General features: G+C 50.3%; 3 protein-coding genes across 15 annotated transcripts in view; 1 reads left to right on the forward strand and 2 right to left on the reverse strand.

Moving 5' to 3' along the window:
- The window catches only part of LOC127033353 (zinc finger protein RFP-like), a 161,094-nt gene that overhangs the window by 106,837 nt on the left and 28,020 nt on the right, over positions 1-26,237 (reverse strand). The window lies entirely within an intron of this gene.
- The window catches only part of LOC127033274 (zinc finger protein RFP-like), a 168,571-nt gene that overhangs the window by 37,620 nt on the left and 104,714 nt on the right, over positions 1-26,237 (forward strand). The gene's annotated exons all lie outside the window — the stretch shown is intronic.
- Positions 1,351-12,461, reverse strand: LOC127033323 (uncharacterized). 4 transcript variants are annotated; one of them, XM_050921327.1, is made up of 5 exons: positions 12,365-12,461; positions 5,629-5,717; positions 3,767-3,874; positions 2,587-3,177; positions 1,351-1,921 (listed from the first exon to the last, which is right to left on the reverse strand). In XM_050921327.1, the coding sequence occupies exons 4-5, from the start codon at positions 3,140-3,142 to the stop codon at positions 1,512-1,514; spliced, it is 966 nt and encodes a 321-aa protein (XP_050777284.1). In that variant the 5' UTR covers positions 3,143-3,177; positions 3,767-3,874; positions 5,629-5,717; positions 12,365-12,461; the 3' UTR covers positions 1,351-1,511. The 4 variants fall into 4 exon arrangements, with proteins under 4 accessions (XP_050777284.1, XP_050777283.1, XP_050777282.1 ...); XM_050921326.1 differs by lacking the exon at positions 12,365-12,461 and adding an exon at positions 12,170-12,358; XM_050921325.1 differs by lacking the exon at positions 5,629-5,717 and having other exon boundaries at positions 12,365-12,437.

A 26,237-nucleotide genomic window follows, 5' to 3' on the forward strand; every position in this document is an offset into this window, starting at 1 on the left:
TCTAGGTTGGGCAGGGGGGCTAGGGGAAGGGACCTGGGTCGGGGTGATTGAGGGAGGATCAGGGAAGGGGAGATGAGGGGTGATCAAGGGGCCAGGGAGCTGGGTGGGAGGGTGATTAGGAGGTTTAGGAGAGAGGAGCTGGGTGGAGGGCAATCAGGACCTTCTTGCATTGACTGTACTCACTCCAGGTCCCTAGTCCAGCAGAGGACCTGCCACTGATGGTGAGTACTATAATTATTCACCCGTATTTTATTTTAAATTTGTATTGCTGTATAAAATGACATTTTCAGTAGCAACAGCACAGTTTTAACAGGTATTTCACAGTAATTATTCCTGATTTTTTTTCTTAATACGTGTGGAGGGGTGTATCTCTTAGCGGAAAGACGAATCATAAAGTTAAGATGGAGAGCTCATGGGTACTAAGCAATGTTTTCTTTCAAACTCTGATACTAAAATAAGCTACAAACAGCTTGAAAGTTTTTAGTATGTTTTTATATACAACATGTTAGGCTGCAAGAGTTCCAACCTCTGTAACAATTAAATTCATAATTAAAACTAGTGCAATAACTATTTTTATACATCTCACTTTGCGTATTTTGAAAGGGTGAGTTTATGGAAATATGTACTGTTTCAGCTCCATTGCAGAACAGTGCTGCTACGGTTAAAGGCTCTGTACCAGTTCTATTTTATACATCTCAGCCATTAGGATCTTACCTCTTAGGCACAGATATTTGCTCCAGGCTCTATTCGGGGACTGAAGAACCTGAGCCCAAATTATATTTTTGGTACAGGTTTTTTTTATTGTTGTTTTTTTAAAGGCTTTCTCTCCTTTAGAGGTTTGTAAATGCAAAAACAAGAGATAAATGAATTCATTTCTGAGCTCTTCTGTAAAAAACAACAAGTTTATTTTTTTAAAAATATGGAGCCCGAGACTCATTTAAACAAAGTCCTTTTTTACGCAACTCAGTCGGCATAAAGGGGTCTTGATTTGCGAGGAACTGATGTTTATGCCCACTGTAAGGGCTCACTGTACACAGTCAAAGCTGTGTAAAAGGGCCCGTCATGTTCGTCGGCCCGAGTCCCTAGATGTTTTCACATCATTTGACCATCCTGTGGACTGGTACACAGGAGTCGCTACTTTTTAAACCAGTATCCTAGTAACAATTTCTGCCCTTGGATTCTGATATGTTCCCCCCTTTGAGTTAAATGGGTGGAACAAGAAATCTATCCACAGTCCAACTTTGACCCTTAATAATAGGCCTTTATACACCTATAGCTATTTGCTAAATCAATGGCCCCACCCTGTTCAAGCACCTCTGGCTGGAGACTAATAAAGATACTTATGAAAACTGAATTTACATGTTTATTCCACACCTATGCAAACATACCTAGGTAATGCTAAAGTAAAAACTTCATACATACAGGGGAAAGTATCTTTGAAGGGGAAGGAAGAGGGAATTCACAAGCATACACACCCAAGAGGCTCTCACAGCTGGGTGTACGTGCAACTGTCACTGTGTGTAATCTTCCGTGGGGTGGAGTGCCTGGGGTACTGCTGCGGGCCCAGAAGATATGTGGAGGCCAGTATAGGGAGGTCCCGGAATGCAGTTCTCTATGGGCTGCAGGGGGAGGCGAGCACGGATGTGTTCGGCCTGAAGTTCGATCAGAGACCGCAGCATGTCTGTCTGCTCCCGGAGCAATGTGATCATCTCTTGCTGCCCGTTTCTCCTGTCCTCGCTATCCCTCTGCATTTTGTCATTTATCATTATCCTCCAAGCCCTCTGCTCGCGCTCCGAAGCGCGGGAGGCTCGCAGGACCTCCTGAAACATGTCTTCCCTTGTCCTCTTCTTTCTCCTCCTCACCTGGCCCAGCCGTTCCTCTGGCGTGGACGGAGAGGCCCTCAAGGCCGCATTTGCAGCTGCTAAAGAAACAATGGACAGAGGTACCACTGCCAGTGCATTTACTCCCCTTGATCAAAACAAGTTACATACACAACATGCTCACTTCCCCTTGGGACTCAAAGCACAGAGGCAGCCCCACCCATGGCAAATATGGCCGGGGGAGGGGTGGGAGTTGGGACAATAAGGAGGGGGTAGCACTCGGACATCAGTACATGCGGACAGGGCTATCGTACTGCAGACTAGCCCCATTTCCACAAGCGGTGGTGACTGTAGCTGATCTCTCACTCCTGAGGGAACAGCTCCTGGCTGCAGATCGGGTCTGTATGCTGCTAGCCTGCACACTGCAATGGTGCCTGATGAAGTAAATGCTGAGTGGTGTGGCAAAGCGTCCTACCATATGCGAAGAAACAAAGCAGCCCTCCCAAGAAACCTTTGGCAGAGGATTGCAGAGTACCTCCCAGGAAAGTTTCCTAGAGATCTCTATGGAGGATTCACAGAACATCCTGGTGTGAATGAACAAACAAACTATGCTGTAGGGCCCCCTCTGCCTAGCTGAACAGGGGAATGAGAAGCAGATAGCAACTGTACCTGTACAGGTTATTTCACTTCCTCTTCTAGCCTATTACAAAAAGCTGTACCTGAGCAGATGTGTCTCTGCAGTATTGAAGCAAGCTGAAGTACTTACCAGAGGTTCCCTCCCCTGCATCAGGCTCACCGGGGCTGGACTGCTGGGACTGGCTAGACTGCTCAGGAGTCAAAAAGAAGTCCTGGCTCGCCACGCCACCAGATCCCCCTGTCGCCTGTCCCCCATACTCCTCCTCTTCCTCGTCCTCCTCTTCCTTGATCATCACCTCGATCTCAGGGTTCACCCCGGTGGCCTGTGACTCCAGGTCCCCCAAAGTATCCACAGGATGCTTGACGGTGGAGGTGGAGTCGCCGTCGAGGATGGCGTGCAGCTCCTTGTAGAAGCGGCACGTCTGCGGCTCCGCACCGGAGCGACTATTTGCCTCCTTTGCCTTCTGGTACGCCTGCCGCAGCTCCTTGATTTTCACGCGGCACTGCTGTGGGTCCCTGTCGTAGCCCTTCTCCTCCATGCCCCGAGCAATCTGGCTGTAGACGTCGAAGTTTCGACGGCTGTTCCGGAGCTGTGCCTGCACGTCTCCCTGTCCCCACAGGCCCAGGAGATCCACCACCTCTGGCGTACTCCAGGCAGGAGCCCGTCTGCCTCGTGGAGCCGGCATGCTGAGCTGGGAAGTTGCTAGGTGAGCTCTCCACGCTGAGCAAACAGGAAGAGCAATTTCAAAAATTCCCAGGCTTTAAAAGGGGAGGGGTATGTATCTGGCTGCCGAGCAGCGGAGTTCAAAATGGTGACCGGAGAAGTCACTGCGGGGCATTGTGGGACACCTGGAGGCCACTGAAGTTGACATAAGCAATGCAGTGTTTACACTGACACTACGTTACCCTAAGTGCTATGCCTCTTGGGGAGGTGGATGTATTAGGCTGGGGTAGCGGGTGAGTTAAAGCAGTGGGAAGAACAGTATTGTAGACATCTCTGTAGTGAGGCAGCTTATGTCGGCCTAACTCTGTAGCATACACAAAGCCTCAGAAACTGGGTTCTACCTCCACATCCCATCCAAACACTCATAGGGAAGTAAAGTCAGGGAGGAAACGCCTGACAGCTAACGGGATGGGTGGGAAGCCATGACTGATATTTGCCTTGATGCCATGAAACCTGCTGACTGCAGCCCTGACCTGGGTGGGATGGGGCAGAATTGAGGGCTCTTGGTCACAGCACATTTTTGGGACTCGAGGCTTTTTCCTTCACTCATCAGATGGTTTCTTTGTCCGTTTCATGGACTCCTCACCTGTGTGGGTGCCTTTCAGGATCTCCCTTTCCTTGGAGGCCTGAAGATTCCACGGTTCTTCCCCTCGTTCCAATCTGGTGATCAGGTCAGGTTTGGTAATAGGGAATCCTGTGCAGGGGATAAAATCAGACAAGATCAGGGCACATGGAGTCTTGGTAGAGTATCTGTCACAAGGAACACTCCCTGAGTTTAACCTGATCCTACATGGGACTGTGGTAACTCCGACCCCTTGGGAGCAGCAGATATCTGGGGGCAGGGGGTGTTGTCACACCCTCACTAGGAGTTCTCAGGCTAGGTGCAACTCTGGGGGACTTGCTGACACTGACACTGACACACACACACACACACACACACACACACCTCAGATGTTAAACTCCTGCCTATTTCCAAGCCTGCAGCATCAAAAGTCCTTCCCATGGATGGAGCTAGTCCCAAGTTGGCAGGTGAACGGTGTGTGAGAAATAACACAGACAGGACAATATCCTGCTTCTGGCCCCTTGAAAGCTGGGGAGATGGAAATGAATTAGCCTGTTCATTAGGTTTGACTCCCCTGTTCCCTTCAAGGGGATATGGAGATGAAAGTATCTCTCACACTGGAGCTTTGGACTATGCGACCCATTCTCCCCAGATCCAACTAAGCAGGGAAGAACCTGACCAGATTCAGAAATGCAGACCCCACCACTTCTAGTAGCGAGGATACGGGAATCCCTTACCCAGCAAGGTCACAGTTTCATAATTCTCCTGCATGATGTCCCTGTAAAGGGCTCTCTGACCGGACTCCAACAGAGCTCTCTGCCCCTTACTGAAATACAGAGCCATCTCCTTGAAGGTCACAGAACACTGAAACAACATCAGTTTCCCCACTCAGTGCCTGCCAACTAATCCTGTCCCAAGCAAGGGACAAGGACAGGAATCCCAAGACCTTCATATTTCATGGTAGCCTCTGACTAGTGGGTTCAGGCTTCAGCACTGAGAATCCGGTCAGTTCTCCCAGCTCTGTCCATGGGGGTGTTTCCTAGGGTTACCATAGGCCTGAGTTTTCCCAGATATGACTTCTTTTTTGGCCGTCTGATCTCCAACCGGGCATATTTTTGAAATATGAACAAATATTCATGATTTCTCCTTGCTCATCCTTTTTCCAGCACTGAATCTGGACGAACTGCCATTCCTGGCGTACGCTAACAGCGGCATGCATGTTCACTGGTTTTCTCATCCTTACTTCTGTGCTGATGCCAGCAGTGGCGCTGCCTTCAGAGCTAGCAGACAGCAGCAGCTGGTGGCTGGGCAGCCAGCCCTGAAAGCAGTGCTGCCATCAGCACCAGCCCAGAAATAAGGATGGCATGATATTGACTACTGAATTGCCGAAAGGGATCCTGCTTGTACAGCTCAACTTCAGGCACACATTTGGCAAAGACATTCATGGCTACTTGAGCAATCAACCACTGCTGAGAAAAATACGCTCCACAGAGACATGCATGGGCATACCAGGAAGATACGCAGTAGGAAAGGATTGACTGCATACAAGCAGGTACATTTAAATTTGATTTACATTTATGTTTGAGGCCATTACGCTTGTTATTTATAAATGTTAGATATTCAAAGTGGAAAGAAACTGTACAGTAAAAACAGAACTCCCCCCCACCCTCCTGTCTGGGAACTTGAAATATAGTAACCATAGTGTTTCCTCTTTCAGAAATGGGGGAATGTTCACTCCCTGCCAATGGGCCTGTTCTGAAAATCAGGCCAGGTTGAACATGTCCCAGCACTTTATCACACCGTGTCCCCTCCCTGCCTCCCCTTGTGTATTTTCTGCCCCTCCCCCTCCACAACAACCCCTCTGCAGCTCCCTGAAAATCCCCTACCTGAGTTGGCTCCACCACAGCCACTTCCCTTCCCTGTTTCCTAGGAGGATGGGACGATCAGAAGTGAAACGTGGACCTGATTCCTCAGCCTGTCGGAGCAATGGGGAAGGTTTCAGAAGAGGCTTGAGTCCATTTCACACCCTGATTCCCCCAAGACAGATGCTCTGGCTTCTGCCATGCTGGAAAAACACTTACCTTAAAAAACCCTCTCACTTTATTACAACACAGACCCAGCCCCTCCCACCAGCACTGAACCCACCAGGAGACTTTTAACCAACCCCCCATGGACAGAGTCACTAAGACAAAAGCTAGAAAAGAGCAGAATCAAAGGAGCCACTTCGGGAAGCTCCTCCTGACATTGGCCCCAAAGGCAGCAGCGCACCCCCAGCATCATGGGGACTTGGCTGGGGAAAAACCTGGCTTCTCCTCTGTCAGCTCCTCCTCTTGTCCCCAGGAGAGTCAGTCTGCCCAGGGGGGTGCAGGGAATGGATCCAGGCAGGGCTGGGAACCTCCCTCCTCACTTCTTGCTCCTGCTGCCCCTTTCGGTCTCACCCCTCCTCTTCCTGTCTCCTTCCCTCTCCCTCTGCCTGGGAGAACTGGGGACTGTCCTGTTCCCATGGGCATTGGCTCTCCTATGGGAGAGTAGGCATGGGTCTGAGGGTAGCAGCTCTGGGAGCCACAGACATATAGGGAGCCCCTTCCCCTCCAGTACAAACTCACCAGCAGAGAGTCACTTTCCTGCCCAGCCCCAGCCCTTTCTCTTCACCTGCAGGCTCTGGCTCAGGAGCCGATGTTGGCAGAGCCCAGGACTGCCCCAGGGGGCTAGTTCCAGGAGCTGCGGAAAGTCCCCACCTGGGCTGGGCAAAGAGGGAGCTATAATGACAGTCGCTCCCTGACACAGAGCCCTGCTGACGGGTGGGGGGAAGAAGCTGCTCAGTCTAAGCTCCCAGATCACAAGGAAAGAGGTAGCAGCTTCTAGTATTTTCCCCAGGAATTGAAATGGGGGGGTGGTGTTCAAATTTACAGGAAGGATGAGGGCCAAGGGGTGAGACCGTGAGGGCAAAGGTGGACTGATCATGAAACATTTTTTTCATTTTATTAGATTTAACTCATGTTGTAAAAATCAAACAAATTAAAATTGGCGACTCAAGCTTTCTACGAAGCACGACATCTACATCCTCCTTTGTTTCTTGCTATAATTCTGCACAAGTCTGTTAATTAACTTCTTGAATGCAGTGTGTTCATCTTTGGTGGCTTCTTGTGTGGACAGAACTTCCAGGCCTTCAAGTGATATGCTCATTAGTTCATTCATATGATCCGGCAGAAGGCGACTTCTTTCAGAACATAAAATTCTATTCTATGATGAAAAAGAATGCTCAACTGTAGCTGTTGTGACTGGGAGCAGCAAGAGATTCATTCCTACTTCTTTCATCCCAGAAAACATAACACACAGATCAGTCAAGCCACTAGTGATGATAAAAAAAAGGAGTGAAATCTTCATTCATTCATCCATCATATGACATTCCATTCTGTGTTCAAATTCTCTATTCTGTCCTGATCGCATCTCAGACCCATTTCTGGTAGTGCCTCACTCCTCTCCACTGTCAGTGTTTTATAAGATAGGCATCTGTAAAATGCTGAGTGGAATCCAGAAGTCTCTGTTGTAGATTTGTAAGAATCAAGTACGGGTACTTCTTCAGCTGGCTTAAACACTTCTCTTCACTTAAGGATTCAACGTAAGTGTCTTCATTAGTCAACTTCTGGACTGAAGTCTTTGCTTCTTTCAGTACATTTTCAATGGATCTCTCTCTGATTGATCCAAGTATAGCTTCTATTGCTGGACAAAGATCTACTACTGTTGTAGCAGATGCCTGGATGGCATTGTTTAATGACCCAAGTGGTTTTAACAGTAGACTTACAAGAGAGAGAATGGTGATTGTCTTCTCTGAACTAGTAGCAAAAGTAATCCACCCGCCTCGCTACTTAGATCCATTCCATTGTGGTAGATACTTTCCAAAGCCAGTAATAATGGTTGCAATAATTTTAAGACAACAGCCAAGGATCACTCATGAGAAAACCAGTGGGATTTCCCAGGCTGGACTAATTTGAACTTGAGTCACGGAGCATCTTCTAGTTTTTTCAAGATGTTCAGTCTTTTTGGACTCGTGTTGAAAAGAGTCCAAAAAAAGACATTAAATTTATGGCTTTTAAAACGTCTTTTGAAGATTCTGCAGCTCATACTAGTGCTAGTTGAGTAGATTGTAGAATCACTGGTCTGGAAGGGACCTCGAGAGATCATCTAGTCCAGTCCCCTGCATTCAAGGCAGGACTAGAGTATTACCTAGACTATCCCTGACAGTTGTTTGTCTAACCTCCTCTTTAAAACCTCCAGTGAAGGTGATTCCACAACCTCTCTAGGCAATTTATTCCAGTGCTTAACTACTCCAGCAGTTAGGAAGTTTTTCCTGATGTGCAACCTAAAACTTCCCTTGCTGCAATTTCAGCCCATTGTTTTTTTATATTATCCTCAGAGATTAAGAACAACATTTTTTCTCCCTCCTCCTTGTAACAGCTTTTATGTACTTGAAAACTTTTATGTCCCCTCTCGGTCTTCTCTTTTCCAGACTAAACAAACCCAGGTTTTTCAATCTTCCTTCACAGGTCATGTTTTCTAGACCTTTAGTCACTTTTTTGCCTCTCTCTGGACTTTCTCCAATATGTCCACATTCTTCCTGAGGCCATATCAGTACAAAATCAAGAAGAATTTCTTCTGTCTTGCTTACAACACTTGTGCTAATACATCCCAGAATATTTGCTTTTTTTGCAACAGTGTTACACTGTTGTCTCATATTTAGCTTGTAATCCCCTATGACCCCCAGATCACTTTCCGCAGTACTCCTTCCTCGGCAGTCATTTCCCATTTTGTATGTGTGCAGTTGATTATTCCATCCCAAATGGAGTACTTTGCATTGATCCTTATTGAATTTCATCCTATTTACTTCGGACCATTTCTCCAGATTTTCCAGATCATTTGGAATTTTAATCCTATCCTCCAAAGCACTTGCAACTGCGACCAGCTTAGTACCGTCTGCAAACTTTACAAGTGCACTCTCTATGCCCTTATCTGTATCACTGATGATGTTCGAACAAAACCAGACCCAGGAGCAATTCCTGTGGAATCCTGCTCGATATGCCCTTTCCAGCTTGCCTGTGAATCACTGATGACTGCTCTCTGGGAACAATTATCCAACCATTATTCACCCACCTTATAGAAGTTCCATCTAAGTTGTATTTCCCTAGTTTGTTTATGAGAAGGTAAAATCAAAAGCCTTACTAAAGTCAAGATATACCAACTACCACTTTCCCCCTATCCACAGGGCTTGTTATCCTGTCAAAGAAAGCTATTAGGTTGGTTTGACATGCTTTGCTCTTGAAAAATCCATGTTACTTATTTATTATCTCCTAGTTGTTTTCTAATTGATTCCTTAATTATTTGCTCCATTATCTTTCTGGGTACTGAAGATAAGATGGCCTCTGCAGTGTGTATAGGAAAGCTTAGGGATACACTTTTCTCTGAGCAAAGCTCGTACTCCACCATGTCTTCCAGGGAAGTTTGCAGCTCCATCAAATGCACAAGCAGGCATCAGTTTGAGGTCCAACTGACAAGCATGTAACTCTTCTAAGATGTGGGTTGTCACAGATGCAGCCAATGAGTCTTCTATAACCTGAAGATCTAGAAATATATCTACTGGACTACCACTAACATGATAATGTAAACAATGACAATGCCGATTTGCATGGGTGCATTCATCAGCCATGCATGCAAATGTTTTAAGGTGATGAAAGAGTTCTTCACTTTTTCCAAATGCTGAGAGTCTTTCGCTGTTGCCCTGCATGCTTCAACCAGTCCGTTGAGTTTCTAGCAGAAAGATAACAAGCATCTGCCAGTCTTGTTTGGAACCAGCGTCCAATTTCAGGGTTAACAAGTGACAACGCACTTAACACTGGCCTCCAGCTTGTAGTGTGTGTTATCTCTTGCTTAAACAGGAAGTATGGAGTGGCAGCCATGTTTGTTTGCATGAACCATGTTGTGTCTCCAGCATTCTTAACAGCCTCATCAAGTACTTCTAAAACTGGCTCTGACAGTGACCGACAAACATGGGGATTTAGGTTGTGGAGACACTGTTTCTTCAGTAAGCAGCTGTATTTGTGCTTCAGGCTGTTTGGATGTTGAAACGCCACTTGAACCTTCAGGTGACATGTTGGTATATTCTTGGTATGTTCGTCATCTTGGTTGGTTTGACCACTAAAGTGGGTGATGGGAGAGTTGGGGGCAGCAGAAGGGAGTGTAGGGAAATCCCTGGAAGCATCTGATCCAGGAAGCTCAACTAACTCTAGGGCTCTAATATCATGAGCAGAGAAGGAGTATGTCCACACTACCCACGTTACAGCGCAGCAGCGCTGTGATGGGGGCAGTATAGACTTGCTTTATTACCAAGGAAGAGCTATCCCGGCGATTAAATAAAACACACCCCTAAAGAGTTGTGGTAGCTTTATTGCCGGGATAAAGCACTGTCTATACTGGCGCTTTGCAGCGCTAAAACTTTTGTCGCTCAGGGGTGTGTTTTTTCACACCCCTGAATGAAAAGTTTTAGCGCTGAAAGTGGCAGTGTAGACACAGCCGAAGATATAGACACCAGCTTCCTCTGCCTTAGGGCACATCTTCACTGGCAACGTTAAAGAGCTGCTGCGGCAGCGCTTTAACGTGGCTTGGTTAGTCGCGGAATAGACTATCCACAAGGGGCGTAGCTCCCAGCACTGGTGCACTGTCTGTACTGGCATGTTACAGCGGTAAAACTTCAGCGCTCGGGGTGGTGTTTTTTCACACCCATGAGCGAGAAAGTTGAAGCGCTGTAAAGTGCCAGTGTAGACAAGCCCTTAGCAATAACCAGCTTTCCCCCCACTCCACCCCCTCATGACTGAGCCTCCCTGGGTTGGGATTGTCCTGGCAACCCCCATGGACAGTTCAGCAGCTGCAAATGTCATTTGCCCACCTGGACTCACACCAGAACAGAACCAGTTTGAACTGATATTTTTAACTGAACTGGAACCAGACTTAAACCCTATTTTTTCCTCTTACTCAGTTAATTTGAATAGAACTGGGGGGGTGGAGGGGGGGCGGTTGCCAGTTAAAATAAAGTTTCAGCAATTTTTCAGCTCAATAATTGATAAAAATGAAATAAAAGCTACTCTGATCTTCCTTTCATTATAAAAACAAAACAACACACTGGCATGTGATTGCTATCAGAATGGCATGCCTCAGTAGAAAAAGAGAACGGGGCAGCCAACAGGAGCAGGAAGGAAGATGAGAGAAGTGGGGACTCCTTGGTCCCAGAAGTTAACAATAACTTTTCAGGCCCAAAGAGAAAGGCTGTTCAACTCTTGTCCCTCTTAGACAGGACTTCTCTCACCCCTAGTGCAGATCCTTCCTCCAATTGCCCCAGCTGACACAGGCCCCAGGCCTAGGGTGACCAGACAGCAAGTGTGAAAAATCAGGATGGAGGTGGGGGGGTAATAGGAGCCTATATAAGAAAGAGACCCAAAAATCAGACTGTCCCTATAAAATCGGGACATCTGGTCAAGCTAGCTACCCTGGCCCCAAATTCAGTTCCTCACTGAAGCAAGATGCCAGGGCCCCCTTCTGGGGCACTGCCTAGTAACCAAACAATTTTGGGGTGTATTGAACCAGGAACTGAACACACTGACTGCCACTGAACCAAACCCCAATTACACCCCTTGCGGCTCGCAGTGATTCTGGTTTGATACTGAATCCTGTGCAGAAATCAGACCAGCTCCTGTTCACTCCTGTCAACTCAGGAGTCAGACACCCTCCACGCCCCCACAATAATGAAATTGTCTTTAAACTAGAAGCAGAAAGTGTGTGGAGTGGTCGGGGGGGGGGGGGGAAGGGGGTTGCTGTGGACATTTACCTTGTACATTTTCAGCCCTTCTAGGAAGTCTCCTGCCCACCAGCCCCTCGGCTTGTTTGACCATTGGGGTGGGGGGACGCGGGGGAAACCCACTGGCTGCTGGGCGGAGCAGCCCGTCACCCTCTCCTACCCCATGGGGCAGGGGAGTTGCCTTGTGTCCGCCCCCCCCAGCCTCCTCTTGCTCTGTCTCCCTCCAGCTTTCCCACCTCCTCCCTTTCCCTTGCAGTGACCCCCCCTCACATCTTCCCTCCATTCCAGCCTCGTTCTGCTCAGCCCCATAATCCCCCCCCGAATCGCCCCCATCCTCCCTTCAGTGCAACCACCGCCCCCTGCCCACATCCTGCCCCGGCCTCCCTGTTCCCCCCTTACCCCCCCACCCCCCCACGTGTCTCTTCCCCCCCCCCCCGCCCTGCACACAATGGGACTCGGGGGCCATCTTCCCTAGATGCACAACACAGCGACTCGCAGCCAGCTCCGCTGGGAGCAGCCCGGGGCCAAACCTCCCCCTGCAGCCCGGGGGTGCCGGGGGGGGGGGGGCGGGTCTCTCTCACCTTCCCTCCGAGCGGGGCCCCCCGGGGCAGGGGCCGGGCCGGGCTGGGGGCTCTGCCCTGGGAGAGGCTCCTGGGGAGCAGCGGGAAGGGCCCTGCTGGAGATTCCCCTCTCCCGGCTGCAGCCAGGGCTCCGGGCTCCCAGCACCAGCCGCCGGGGCGCGGGGATCTCGCCAGGAGCCAGCGGCCGCGACTCACCCCAAAGCCCGGGCCGGAGCAGGCCTGGCAGGAGGCGGGGAATCCCTGGGCCAACCATTCCGGAGACTCCGTGTAACCCGCTCGTCCAAAGAAATACACCGAGCCTCTCTCCGCTGTCTGATTGGCGCTCTTCCCTGCCTATCACACTTCCCTGCTCTCTGATTGGTGTGAAAGGGAATGTCCCCACTTCTCTTTATTTTACTGCAGCCATCCCAGGTGGGTGGGGGGAGGGCTTCCGCCCGAGTAGGATGTTTAAAGGTGCGTTCGCCCCTGATCGATGATTGGCCCAATGCGAAGAGCAAAGGGGGCTGTGATTGGAGGTCAGACCAGGTACCCCCCCCTTCCTTTGTTACGCTAGCCCTGGGTCACGTGGATGCAAGACTCTTGGATTCTTACCATCGCAGCCTGGGGGTTAGGCAGGTTGTAGGCATCAGGCCCAGGGCAGCAGCATCAGAGCAGTGAGGGTGGCAGGTTTGGAGGGGTGCCTATGGGGGAGGCCGCTAAGGCAAATTTTGGGGTGGCCATGGCCCCCACAAGCCCCCATGCCTAGCGCTACCCCTGTCAGCGAGACTAAAAATACGTGGGTTGGGGTAAAGGGAAACAAGCTGAAGCCAAGAGGCCATGAATATAAAGCTCCACCAGTGCTATTTGTATTTGCAGGCACTTCCCAGCCCTTTTTGCTGACCAAGCCAGTGTGTTCCCAGCCCTAGAAGGCAATCAAACATTGCATGTATGTCTTTGCTGCCCGTTTTACAAATAAGTTTAAAAAAAAAGTTGTGTAAAATCACTGAAATCAAAATGGGGAGTAGGATCACGGTCTCCAAAAGGGAAGGCCTAGGTCTTAGCTACTCAGTTTCACTGTCTTTAGTCTGAAAGCATCAGATATGTGTGTTTTGGTTCTCCTGTCACTAACTGATAGACGATACCAGAGCTGGAAGTCCTGATGACAAATGTTCTACTGCTGACTAGCAAATACTTGTCTAATCCACTGGCAAAGTGGCAGCTGGTCCACACACTTCAATTATTCCCATAGCTGAAGTGGGGGGCATTCAGGGAGGATATGCACAGATACGATTCAAATCCTGTAGCAGAAGTATGGAGGAAAACTTTGTAGGTCAGTGTAGTTTGCATTTATTTTGTTTTTCTTTCTTGTTTTGGGGGTTCTTTTAAAAAATCTTTGTGAGGATCCAGATGACTAGGCTTGGGTTGCAAGAAGCTGTGGATTTTGGGGAGCTGTGTTGCAGCCCATTTCATGCTAGAAGCAGGTAGTGGGGAAGTGCCTTAAACCTGGAAGCATCATACTGTTCACCCATCTTCTTTGAAGGGTGTTATTATGGGCAATGGGAACGGCATAGTTAATGAACTGATCTGGTTCCCCTTTGAAATCCGTGGAAAGATTCCTAATCACTTCAAAGGGCTTTGGATTGATCCCTGAGTGACTTGGTCAGCCACCCAGAGTGAAATTGACTTCACTCCAGCAACTGGGTTCTCTACAGATAAAGCACAGGGTGGTTAGGAAAGTGAAATCCACCCCCATCCTGAGACCAGGACATAGGACCCCAGCATTAGAAGGCTGAATGCAGCCCCTCTGCATTACTTGGTGGTGCTGGATTCCCCTTCCATGGGGCATAGGCAGCTTCCAGGTTCAGGTTTAAGTTAGGATGGGGGTTGCACTGGCTCCCCAGGCTGTAAGGGAGTTTCACTCAGAGGAGCAGCGCAGGAACTAGCACCCAGGGGATCCTTCGTCCTGTGCTCAGGTCGATACAGAACAATTCCTCCTGAACAGAGCACAGACTCTGCTTAACCACAGGCCCAAGGGTGATGGAGAACTCATTAGGTACTGTACTGCCTGAAAGTGCTAGAAATTCCTCAGTAGTTATAAGAACAGGAGTACTTGTGGCACAGGCTCCCTGGCAATTAAAGTCAATCCAGAAGTTGCTTTTTTAGTGAAGTCTTTGAACTTTTATCCTAAGCTACAAATTGTCTTATCGGAGTGTCCGGGTCCGGGTCCACCTGTGCTCAGTGATTTTACCTCTAATGACTTTAATCAGCAGGTGAATGGCCCCCTTTGTGCAGCAGCTGGTGTAGTGAGTGTGAAAGAGCAAAGATTGTATTCAGAGTTATCGTATGATGGTCCTGGTATGAAGGGGAAATATCAGCCTCTGTTATATAAACAAAGTGATATTCTATCTGGGGTCTCATTGCCAGGAGGATCAGCCTCACCCCCAGCTTGGGGGGAACAGATCCAAGAGTTATTTTATTATGCTGTCCTTCCCAGAGAGTTTCTGCTGCTTTTCTTCATGCCTGTATTCATTTCATCCTCCCCACATCCATTATTTTAAGCCAACAGAAGTGACATCCAGGGGCAGTGGGAAGGAGTCTGGGGAGATGAATTCCTCAGTCTGGGCCATTTGCAGCTCTTGGTGCCAATGTCATAATTTCCAGAATGCGCTGAACAGCTGCAGCATTGGAGGGGAGAGGTCTCTGCACCCCATGCACAGAAAAAAGAAAAAAAACAAGTTTGGGGCAGAAACTGAGCTGGAAACTCCATCAAAGAAAATGAAAAGAGGCAAAATGGAGGAGGAGTGTTGGGAAGAGGGTGAGAATTGCACCTGCTGACTGCAACTGCCCCCTCCCCACCTGGCCTCCGCTCCCTTTAGACCCTGGCTCACTCTGGTGCCTGTTCGTGACCTGGCTACTTACTCCTGTTCCCCTGCCAGAATCACCACTTCTAGCAAAGTCCTGGCACTCTGCAGGAGGCAGCCAGCACCAGGGCTCCTGCACCCATGCAAGGTCCAGGATAAACTGAGAACTCCCATCTGCCAGGCTCTCTGGCAATTTTTCTATTTTAGCTGCAGGAGGGGGATTGGGGGCCTGGGAGAGCCTGGGGAGGAGCCTCCTGGGACCAGAAAGGGAAGCTGATCATGTTGGGAAGGAAGCTCTGACTGGAGATGCTCTTGGGGACACAGGTAGTTACACAGGCTGCTCTGTAACTGGCCACATCTCCAGGACTCATCAGTTGGCTGCGATCTACTGAAGTCAATGGACCCACACTCATTGCATCAGCTGAGAAACAGGTTCAATGTTATTGCTATTGCATCACACTGGCTACCTTGTTGCAGCTGTATAATGTGAACTGGCCACTGAGCTGTAATTTAGCTATCCCAGGCCCTGATGCTCCCTGGCAACCAGATGCAGGGTGTTAGCTATTTAAATATTGAGCAGAAAGAAAATAAATCCTCACCCCTTACAGCGGGGGAAGGGGTCAAATATATTCACAGTTTGGACTTCATCTTAGAAAGAGTGACCCTTGGAGCAGCTCTCCTCCCATTAATACCCCTGTGCCTACCACAGCAATTGCTGATGGGTGGAAGAAATGCAAACGTATTTCTCTATTTCATATACTTTAGTTCCCTTTAAATACAAGTTCCCAACTGGAAAGCAGGAAGATCAGCACCATGTGGCCAGCAGAGCCCCCAAGTCACTGAATTAGTGGGAAATTCATTATTTGCACTAATTTCAGCTGCTTTTTCTATCGTGCTTCAAAAGCAGGCAGCCTGTCATAGACACACGTGAGAGAAACTCTTCTGCCAGCAAATATCCAGTATCAGTGACAAAGTGCACGGTTCCTAGATGTTGATCCTGGGTTCTGGCAGGTGCTGTCCATGGGCGTTGATCACCAGCCTTGGGTGCTGATCCCCAGCACCGGGAACACAGCAGTGGGCACCAACCTTAGGCTCCAGCGGGCACTAGCCCAGGACACAGATTCCTAGCCCCAACTGTGCAGAAGCAAGAACGGACCCCAAGCGCCAACCTTGGGTGCCAACCTCCAACCCTAAGCCCCAACCTACACCTCTAACTATGCAGCCCCACCTCCATCACCCCAGCCTTTGCTGCCTCACCTTCTGCGCGCATCCATCCAGGTCTTAACTTGCGAGGACTCACTGGGAAAAGTGATATTAACAAATATCACTTCTCACAGCATGATCTTTACTATTGAGTCCTCAGAAAATACCTTCATAAATACATTACCATGCTTTGGATATGAATGTGTACAAATTTATTTTGTTTTTCCTAAAGTAACTTAAACATTTTAGGAAAAAGTTTCAGTGCAGTCACCACAAGATTTGGTAGCCGCACTTTGAGGCCATCAGAAAAATTGTTGTGAGAACCCCTGGCCTAACTCTCCTCTAATCCATGTCACAGATCATTCTGACTGAGATGCCTAGTTTTCTTTGCTGAATTTATCTCCTTCCCTCTTGGTGTCTGCTGAGCATTTCCCTTCTCAGGATAGTTTTGCTTTCACTCCTCTCATTTCAGCTTCCCCCACTTTCCCGAGGCATCTCTCTTTATTCTTGTTTTACTTTATTTTCACTTTTCCCCATTTCATTTCTTCTCTCCCTTCTGGTTAAACCTGCCCTGTACCTGACTCCAGGGCCAGTGCAAGAAATATTTTGCACCCTAGGCGAAACTTCTACCTTGTGCCCCCCACCCCTGCCCCTGGAGCATCGCTTATTATAAACTTTAAAAAATGAATACTGCATAATGTGGCATTGTTCATTAGAATTAATAAACATTCAGCTTGAAAATTTATTAATTTCATTATTTAGTCTGCATATTTATTGAAAATAAATGAATAACCTGACAGGGTGTGGGGCTGGCTGGCTTTGGGCACAGGGGTGTGGCAGGGATTGGATGGAGACAGAGGAGTGCAGGGCTGGCTTCGGGCAGGGGTGCGGCAGGGCCTGGCTGGAGATGGGATGTGGGGCTGGCTGGCCCTGGGCAGAGGGGTGCAGCAGGGTTTGGCTATAGACAGGAGTGTGGGGCTGGCTGGCTTCGGCCAGGGCAGGGCACGTGGAGCTGGTTGGAGATGGGGTGTGGGGCTAGCTTTGGGCAGCGGGGGTACGGGAGGGCAGGGCAGGGGATGAAGAGCTGGTTGGAGATGGGCAGGGCAGAGGGTGTGGGGCTGGTTGGAGATGGGCAGGGCAGAGGGTGTGGGGCTGGTTGGCTGGCTTTGAGTTGGGGGTGTAGCAGAGGCTGGCTGGAGGCAGGGGGTGGGGGGCTGGCTGAAGGCAGGGCAGGGCAGGGGCTGCAGCAAGGGCTGTCTGGAGGCAAAGTGTGTGGGATTGGCTGGAGGCAGGGCGGGGGGTGCAGCAGAGGCTGGCTGTGGGCAGGGCAAGGAGTGTGGGTCTGGCTGGAGGCAGGGCAAGGGGTGTGGCAGGGGTTGGCTGTGGGCAGGGTGGCGAGTACTAGGGCTGTCCCTAGATATTCTGGGGCCCTATGCAGCCCCCCCACAGGAGTGGGTGTGTGGTGCCCCAGGCCTCTGTGGGGGGTGGGCTGGCTTCAGGGGCTGGTGCAACCACTAGGCAAACTAGGCAGCTGCCTAGGGCGCCAAGATTTGAGGGCACCAAAAAGCAGTGCCCAAAATGTCTGGGACACTCACCCGGTGCCGTCTAAACATGTAACCCTCTTCCCACCGCTGTGCGCGAGGGGGCGCTGCGGCTTTGATCAGCTCCAGCTGGCTGGGAAGTGATGTCATTCCTCTGCCGGCTGCACTGCTCCTTGCTGCTCTGGCTCTACCCCAGGCCCCCATTCCCCTGAGCTCTGCAGCAGGGCCAGGCCTGACTCACCGGTGGGGAGAAGTGCAGAGACACGGCCCAGCCGTGCCACCGAGGAGTGCTGGGGGGTGGTTTCCCCCTGCCCCCCAAGCCAGCCAGGGCCAGTGCAAGGATATTTTGCGCCCTAGGCCAAACTTCAACCTTACGCCCTGCCCCCCACTGTAACATCAGTTCATTGAGGGGCAAATCCAAAGTAGCCTTTATAAACCCCAGGGGCCAGCCTGCTCAGGGGCTGCTCCCCAGATCAGGTTCTCCCCTTCCCGCTCCCTTGAACTCCCCTGGAGGGTGCACAGCTCCACCCATGAGCCCTCCCCGCCCCACCCCAACAGCCCCCGCCCCGAGTCCACTCATTGGCTTTGCCAGACTTGGGCCACTGCAGCAGCTCAGCAGGGAGGAGCTGCCTTCTGGGGGCTCCTGCACCAGATGCATGCGGGTGCCGGCGCCCATGCAACCCCCCCCAGCTCCCCCATCGCCACACTCAGGCTCTGCGGCTCCCGGGAGTGTGAGCCACCGCTGCCCCTCCCAGAGCAAGCTCAGGGCCCAGGAGCCACAGAGCCCAAGCACAGTGAAGGGGGAGCTGGGGGGCTCATGAGGGCCTCTGCCCACAAGCATCTGCTGCAGCCTGCAGGAGTCCCTGGCGGGGTGCTGGGCTGCAGCCTGGGCAGGAGGGGCAGGGGGACATGGCTACTCCCCACTAGCAGCGCTGCCACCTTTGCAGGGCTCCTGTCCCCCCCTGCGCAGTGCTGGCTACTCAATGCTGGGGCTCGCTGCCCCTGCAAGCCGACGCTCTGGCTCTCCGGTGCCTCCGGAAGGTGGCTCCTCCCTGCCGAGCCAGGGTATCTCTTTTTGGTGCTCCCAGGGCTGTCCTTAGGATTTATGGGGTCCTATGTGGTATAATTAAACTGGTGCCCCTATGCCCGATGGCAGCCCGGCGGGGATGTAGGGACAAGGCAGAAAGAATAACAAGACGCCTGGCCTACCTCACGGTGGCGGAAAGTCACTGTTCCCCACAGAGACCCCTGTACCCTCTCCCTCATGCAGAATGGACATGCAGAAGGTACCTAATTAAAAGCATTAAACTTGGGAATAAAAAAGTGTCAGTCACAGGTTTTTTTATATGCCCTGAAGTTTTTCAGACATTTATTTGCAAAAACTTCATAGTAAGTATGAATCAGCTGTCTTGCTGAATACAACATTAAATATTATGGAATACATGATGCAGCTCTTCTCTGTTTTATATTTTCTTAATCAGTATTTCTAAGCTGATTTTATATTTTAAATGTGCTCATTCCAGATTACTACATATTTAGCTCACTGAAACAGACATTATTTTAAATTAATCAGTCAGAGGATTAGTGTGTTCATAACAATGTTCATTGCTTTTAGAAAAAAGGAACACTAATTTACTGTGTGTGATCTCCATAACAATACACGTTTATGAAATTTCACCAACTTTGAAAAATGTTTCCAAAGATTTTAGGCATAACAAAGGATTTTATATCTTACTAAGGTACTGATTTTGCTTAAAACTAGTTCATCAGATAGTCGGAAGTAAAGAAAGGGAAACTCTTTGTACAACTATCTGGAAACAAAGGACTGTTGCTTCCTTCAGTGGGAGGGGAAGGGGGGGTGAAGGGAGAAATGGATGGACAGAAAGGACAGGATGACTTTGAAAGTAAGGGTTTTTTACTATAGTAATTAAAATGTGTATCTTAGATAAAGGTGGTCTTTTGAAGGATTTATTTAAAAAAACCATATGTCTGAAGATCAAGAATTTAAGGCTAAAATGATTGTGCATCTAAAAATCGATGCAAGGATTTTTTAGAGATGTGATTTTATAATCTTCACCAACTCACTAATGAAATATTTTTAAAGCAAATTTTACACTTAGATCCTGTAGACTGACATGTTCTGAGTAAATATTACAGTCATGCACAACTATTTTGGTCAGTACATTCAGAAACTGACAGTAGATACCTGGGGGTTGGCAAATGCCCTTATATATCTTCATTACCCCTTGAATGGCTCTTTAACAGTTCCAGTGTTGTGCTAATGGGTCTGGCAGGCTGGAGACTGTTTCTCTTTTAACTACTAGATCCCCTTCCCAGGAAGACTCAGAGCCTGCAGAAAGGGTCAGAACAAGGATAGGAAAACCAGTAGGGTGGACACTAAGACCCAGTGGGCCCCAAATTTTCAGGTGCCCTACCCCCTGTCTATGCCTACGGACAGCCCTGGGCACCCCCAACCACTTACCACCCTAGGCTACTGCCTAGTTCAGGTAGTGGTTGCACTGGCCCTGCCTGACTCTCCCCTCCGCACAGCCACTTCTTCATTCAGGTGACATCTCCCCATTCCCAAAGCCTTCCCTCCGCCGCATCCCTTCCCTGTGGGCCTGTAGGTCGCACTCCCCAGTCCCTGGGTCTCCCTCTCCCAGGCTCCCTGCTGCTGTGGAGCCTCCAGTTTCTCCCCAAATCTCTAATTAATTTATTCTGTGTCCCTGCTACCCCCACATCTGCCTGTCCCCAGCATGGCTGTTAATTCTTCACCAACCCCACATCACTTCTGCCCTGATCCCCTCATCAGTTCTGCCCCTACAGCCCCACATCTGCCCCTCTGGGCCCCTCTGCTCCTCCTGCAGCTCCAGGGGTTCTTTCCCCCTCCCCCTCCTATCTCTGGTGCTGCACAGAGGCAGGGGGATGGGCTTCCAGGGGCCACAGAGAAGAAGTATGGCGGCAGAGGGTTGGGTAGACAGGGGTCCACCAGGGGCATAAAGATGAGCCAGAAGGCTGGGTAGATGGGAATTCTCCAGGTCTTAGGGGCTAGGATGACTGTCGCTAGAGCAGGGCTGGCGCTTCCATTTAGGCGACCTAGGCTGTTGCCTAGGGCGCCAGGATTGTGGGGGGCGGCATTTTGCCGGGGAGGGTGGCAGGCGGCTCCAGTGGACTTCCCGCAGGCGTGCCTACAGAGGGTCCGCTGGTCCCGCGGCTCTAGTGGAGCATCCGCAGGCACGCCTGCGGCAGGTCCACCAGAGTCGCGGGATCAGCGGACCCTTCGCAGGAACGCCTGCGGGAGGTCCACCGGAGCTGCGGGACTGGTGCACGGGGCGGTGAAATGGCCCGGCGCCGCTCCTGGGCTAGAGAAGCCCATTTTTTCATTCCCAGTGGACTATTCTCCCCATGTCTCAATGACACTGTCTGACCCTATATCCCCAGAGTCCTCCTGGCCCAGAGGACAGTGGCAACCAGGCTGCACAATCCCTCGCAAACCCAATGCTCTCTATGGTTTGACAGGCCACAGGCTGCACAGAGTTGACAGCGGAAGTAACATCCAGGGTCATAGAGACAATGTGATAGCCAGTCCACAGGAAAAGGCTAGGGTGTATGAGGCTAGAGAGGTTGATTTCAGGACCCCAGTGCGATATTCCCCCTCCCTCCCCCCTGTATCTCAGGGACACAGTCTGAGCTGGGCTCCCCACCCCACCCGGAGCCAGGGTCGGATTCTCTCCCCAGGGACGGAGCCCGGTGGGAAAATGAAGATCGGGGCCTCGTCACCAGCATCGATAAATGTCACCTACCCCTGGTCACAGTCCAGACAAACCCAGATCCTGCTGGGGATGCGGCTCAGGGGCAGGGGGGTCACAAGAGAAGTGAGAACCTGGAACCGACCCCTGCACCACTGCACAGCCCAGATTCCACCCCCAGAGCTACAGCTGATCCATCCCTTCCTCCCCACAGACTCTCTGACTACCCCCACAGCCCAGAATAGTGCATCCCCCACCTCCACCTCCCAGCAATGTCTCCCCCGAGCTGAATCCTTCACAGCCCAGCACACAGTCCTGAGAGATTTGTCTCTCAGCCCTGTCGGGCAGATCCTGCCGTGTGTCTCCCCATCTCACACTTTTCCGATCCTCAGACAGGATGAGGCTGGGATGAGCCGTGTCTGGATCCAGAGTCACATTCGCTGGGGAGAGAGAATCAGAGCGTTAGGGGCAGAGCTTGGCCCTGCGGGAGGCTGGGACCATTTCTCACACTCCCCAGCAGCCCTGTCTTGGCTGGGACAGGCCTGGATCCCAGGGACCTGCCTCTGTCTTGAGCACCTGAGACTGAGCAGAGATGTCACTGCAGTTCCTCACCTGTTTAATAGTAGCCACGTCATTGGTTTCTCATTTGTTTGCAGAGGCTTCAGCTCCCTGCTCGGGCTGCTCCATTCCCAGTGGCAGAGACACAGCCAGGAAGGTGTCAGAAGCTTTTAGTGAGGAGGGACCAGAGGAGGCTGGTACCAGCTTTAAACCACAGAGACAACCTTCCTCCCTTAATGCATCCTCCATTCCCAGGCTGGGGAATAGAGAGGAAGGTGCAGCACTGGGGAAGAGCCACTTAAGACCAGAAAGTAGGAAGTGGCATTGGGTGGGGTAGCCCCAGCCCCAGCCCAGAGAGAAGGGAGGGGGGCAACCTCAGAGGGAGAGCATCTCCCCCATCCATGGTAGGTCCACTGGGAGAGCCTAGGCCTGCCCAAAGGAAAGGTAGGATGTTGGAGAAGAGTAATGGGGGGAGACCAGAGGCGCCGACTTTGTAATTTTCTGCAGGGGAGCTTGACCTCCTCACCCTGCTCCACCCAAAACCCTGCCCCAACTCCACCCATTCCCCCAAGGCCTCACCCCACCCCCCCTGTACCTCTGCCCCACCCCTGCTCTGCCCCATCTCATCCCATTCTGTGCCCTCCCCAGCTCCATCCCCTCCTTGCCACACCTCCTGCACACCATTGAACAGCTCATCACAGTGGGTGGGAGGCACTGGAAGGGAGGAGGGGAGCTGATTGGAAGGCCCACAGGTGGGTGAGAGGCACCAAAGGAGAATGGAAGGAGCAGCTGCCGGTGGGTGCTAAGCACCAACTCTGTTTTTCCTGTAGGAGCTCCAGTCGTCAAGCACTCGTGGAGTTAACGCCGATGAGGGAAACCCACTCAGCCAGGATAAAGGAGAGGGATGCGTCAGTCCCCGGGGAGAGAGCTCTCTACTCATTCCTCTCAATATAATATTAAAAGTCCTGTCAATGTCTCTGAAAACCCCAGCATCAGAGTTAAGGGTGTTTGGATGCTGCTCAGGGAGTGTGTTTTTGTTCATCAGCACGGGCATGAACTCAGCACCAGTGCTAGTGTCAGGACTGTTTCTGTGACTTCAGCTTGGGACCGTCTCACTGTTCAGTGGGTTTACTTTTAGGGCTGTGTGTGTCATAGTTGCTGTCAGTTTAGTTGGTAACTTAAGCTTATGAAGAGGTTTTCTCTGGAATCTCACCCTGTCTGTGTGCTCCTACGGGTTCCCCTCTTTTTGTCTCCAGTGCAGATGGCAGAGTGTCTAGAGGGGGAAAGGAGAAAATAGAAAGATTTCAGGCTTTCATATTTATAACAGCATCACGACTCTGAATTCCTAGAACTGAGTTTTCATCATGACAGAGAAACAGACCAAGAGGCCCAGAGACACACTCAGGTATTTAATATAAACTCATCTGAAACTCTTTCCTCTGTCACTCAGGCATCTCACAGAAATGGAAGTCTCATAACCATTGCAGGACATCGGTCTCTACCGGAAGTTGAGAGTTTGTGAAATCCTGGTTCTAACTGTGATTTGTTGGGTCGGTTTACTCAGCGTCTCTACAGAGAGATGCACAACGGGGCCCTCGTCCTTCATAGGCAGAAATAGGAATAATAATAAAAACATTTTATCCATGTGCAAATTGAGGTGGGGGAAGGTTAGCTGAATGGGCCAGATTCCCCTCTGTACCAGCAAAAGGAGAGGGGGGAGGAGCCATTTGTGACTCCGCTGTTCAGCGGCTGCAGGGGCTGGTGCAGACCTTGGCACAGGCTGATGAAGTTCTGAAGCCAGCCAGAGTTACATCCCTATGATAATGGGCCCCATGTGTCTTAGCCAGGAGCAGACTGTCAGAGGCCCAGCTTTACATTGCCCACGTCCCTCTATCCCTGCTCCAACCCCTCCCTCTTTGACCTGCTGTCACCACCCCCACCCCATTCCCAGCCCTCTCAGGAACACGCGTTGTGCCTGCAGCTGCTGGGGAGGAGGCACAAGAGGTTCCTGTGCTGGAGGGATCCCTCACCATGGGGGAGGGGAGTAGGGTGACCAGATGTCCCAATTTTATACGGACAGTCCCAATTTTGGGTTTTTTTTTTAAATATAGGCTCCTATTACCCCCCAGCCCCTGTCCTAATTTTTCACACTTGGGCCATGGCTACACTGGAGAGTTGCAGCACTGGTGGTGAGTTTACAGCGCTGCAACTTAGTAACTGTCCACACCTGCAAGGCACATCCAGCACAGCAACTCCCTGGCTGCAGCGCTGGCTGTACACCTGGTCTGCTTGGGGTATAAAGATTGCAGTGCTGGTGATGCAACGCTGCTTCGCAGGTGTGGCCACCAAAAGTGCTGCAATTGGCCTCCAGGGTATTAGGAGGCATCCCAGAATGCCTGCTCACAACAAACCGGAAGACTGGGCTCCCCGGAGCTGCTTATCTAAAAAACAAACACAGCTCCTGCTTGCTGGAGAAGAGGCAGGCAGGGGAATTGCTTTGGAATGTTCACAGCTGTTTGCTTGAGTAGAGAAGTCACAGGGCGGAGGGGGAGGGGGAAGTCTGTACTGGAGCTCGGAGTGCATAATTTGCATTTAGTGAATAGGAGAGGGGTGGGGGAAGGGCTTGAAACTTTTTAAATGATTGCAGGTTGGTGATGTGTATGTTCCAGTCCTTAGAACTTGCAAGGCAGGGAGCTGACAGCTCCAAAAATCCACTCTCTCTCCCCCACGCTCCCCCTCCCTCCCTCTTTTGAAAAGCACGTTGCAGCCACTTGAACGTTGGGATAGCTGCCCACAATGCACCACTCCCAACAGCGCAGCAAATGCTGCAAATGTGGCCACATGCAGCGCTGGTAGCTGTCAGTGTGGCCACACTGCAGCGCTGTCCCTACACAGCTATACGAAGACAGCTGTAACTCCCAGCGCTGCACACCTCCAAGTGTAGCCATACCCTTGCTGTCTGGTCACCCTAGAGGGGAGGGACTTTCTCCTTCTCCACAGCTCACGTGCCCAGACTAGCTGTTGTATGGGACTAGAGCCCAGTGATGGGCTGGGTCCAGCTTTAACAAGTAGCCTTTAAATTTACAATTCTGTCCTTTAGGCACCTGGGTCCTGCTTCTCAGAGGGGCTGGGCATCTGCAGCTCCCACTGACTCCACCTGCAGCTGTCGATGCAACACAGCTCTGGAGCACCTGCCCTGCAGCTCTCTAGTTGGGAGAGAGAAACTCAGGTGCCCCAAATTAGACCATTTTTACTAAATATGGGCCTTACTATTGTGACCTTTGGTAAATCATGAATTAATGTGAGACATCCTGACACCTTAGCCCTGCTACATCTGCTGTATTTGTCTGCTTTCCACTAGTTATTCTGTTCAGTATTGAGAATTGGTACAAGGGTCATGCATAAGTTTGGACAGACCAACATTGTGCATTTATATTGCCTGAGTTGGCTTTGGTCTGATTAGCAGTCTGCTTGACATAGGGGAAATGATGCCTAAAGTGACCTTGTTATTAAGTGATGCATTCATAAGTTGCTATGTGGGACAAAGATGTTTTGACCACATGATGTGCTTAAAGACAGATACCCACAATGTGCTGCCTAGGAGCAGTTAAAAGTCCAAAAATCCCCATGTGGAGAAAGGGTCAAAGTGACCTATGCATAATCATAGGTATTAAACCAATTAGAAAAGAGAAAAAACATGGAAATTGCTTGAACAACAAAAGCCCTGAAAATTAAAAAAGTTCATGCATGTGTATTGTATGAGCTATATAAGATAGCTAATCGTCATAACACTCAAACAGGATTAGAAAAGAACTAAAATATATTAATTAGACATATATAATATGTCAGAAATTGTAAATGCAATGAGAGCTTCATAGGAGAAATCCACCATGACCCACTTATGTCCCAGGAGAAGGCAACTGGCCAGTACATCTTTCAGTATGTTTATCATTTCTTACTTTCATAGTAATTGCAATTGCAAGGCATCCTTTTGGTAAAAACAAAGGTTTCAGTTAATGAATCTGAGTGATTTGTGTAGTAAGATGAGGCTGTGAAACAAACTCTTGTATCAAAGGCCCAGTCTGAGACCTGAAACCTGAACCAAAGTACTTCCAGGCATTGCTAAGCAAAAGCTGGGCTGTGAGCCAGAGGCAGGCCCCGCTCAGAGAAGTTGGCG

This window comes from Gopherus flavomarginatus, chromosome 12 (genome assembly GCF_025201925.1).
Source record: "Gopherus flavomarginatus isolate rGopFla2 chromosome 12, rGopFla2.mat.asm, whole genome shotgun sequence".
Taxonomy (NCBI): domain Eukaryota; kingdom Metazoa; phylum Chordata; order Testudines; family Testudinidae; genus Gopherus; species Gopherus flavomarginatus.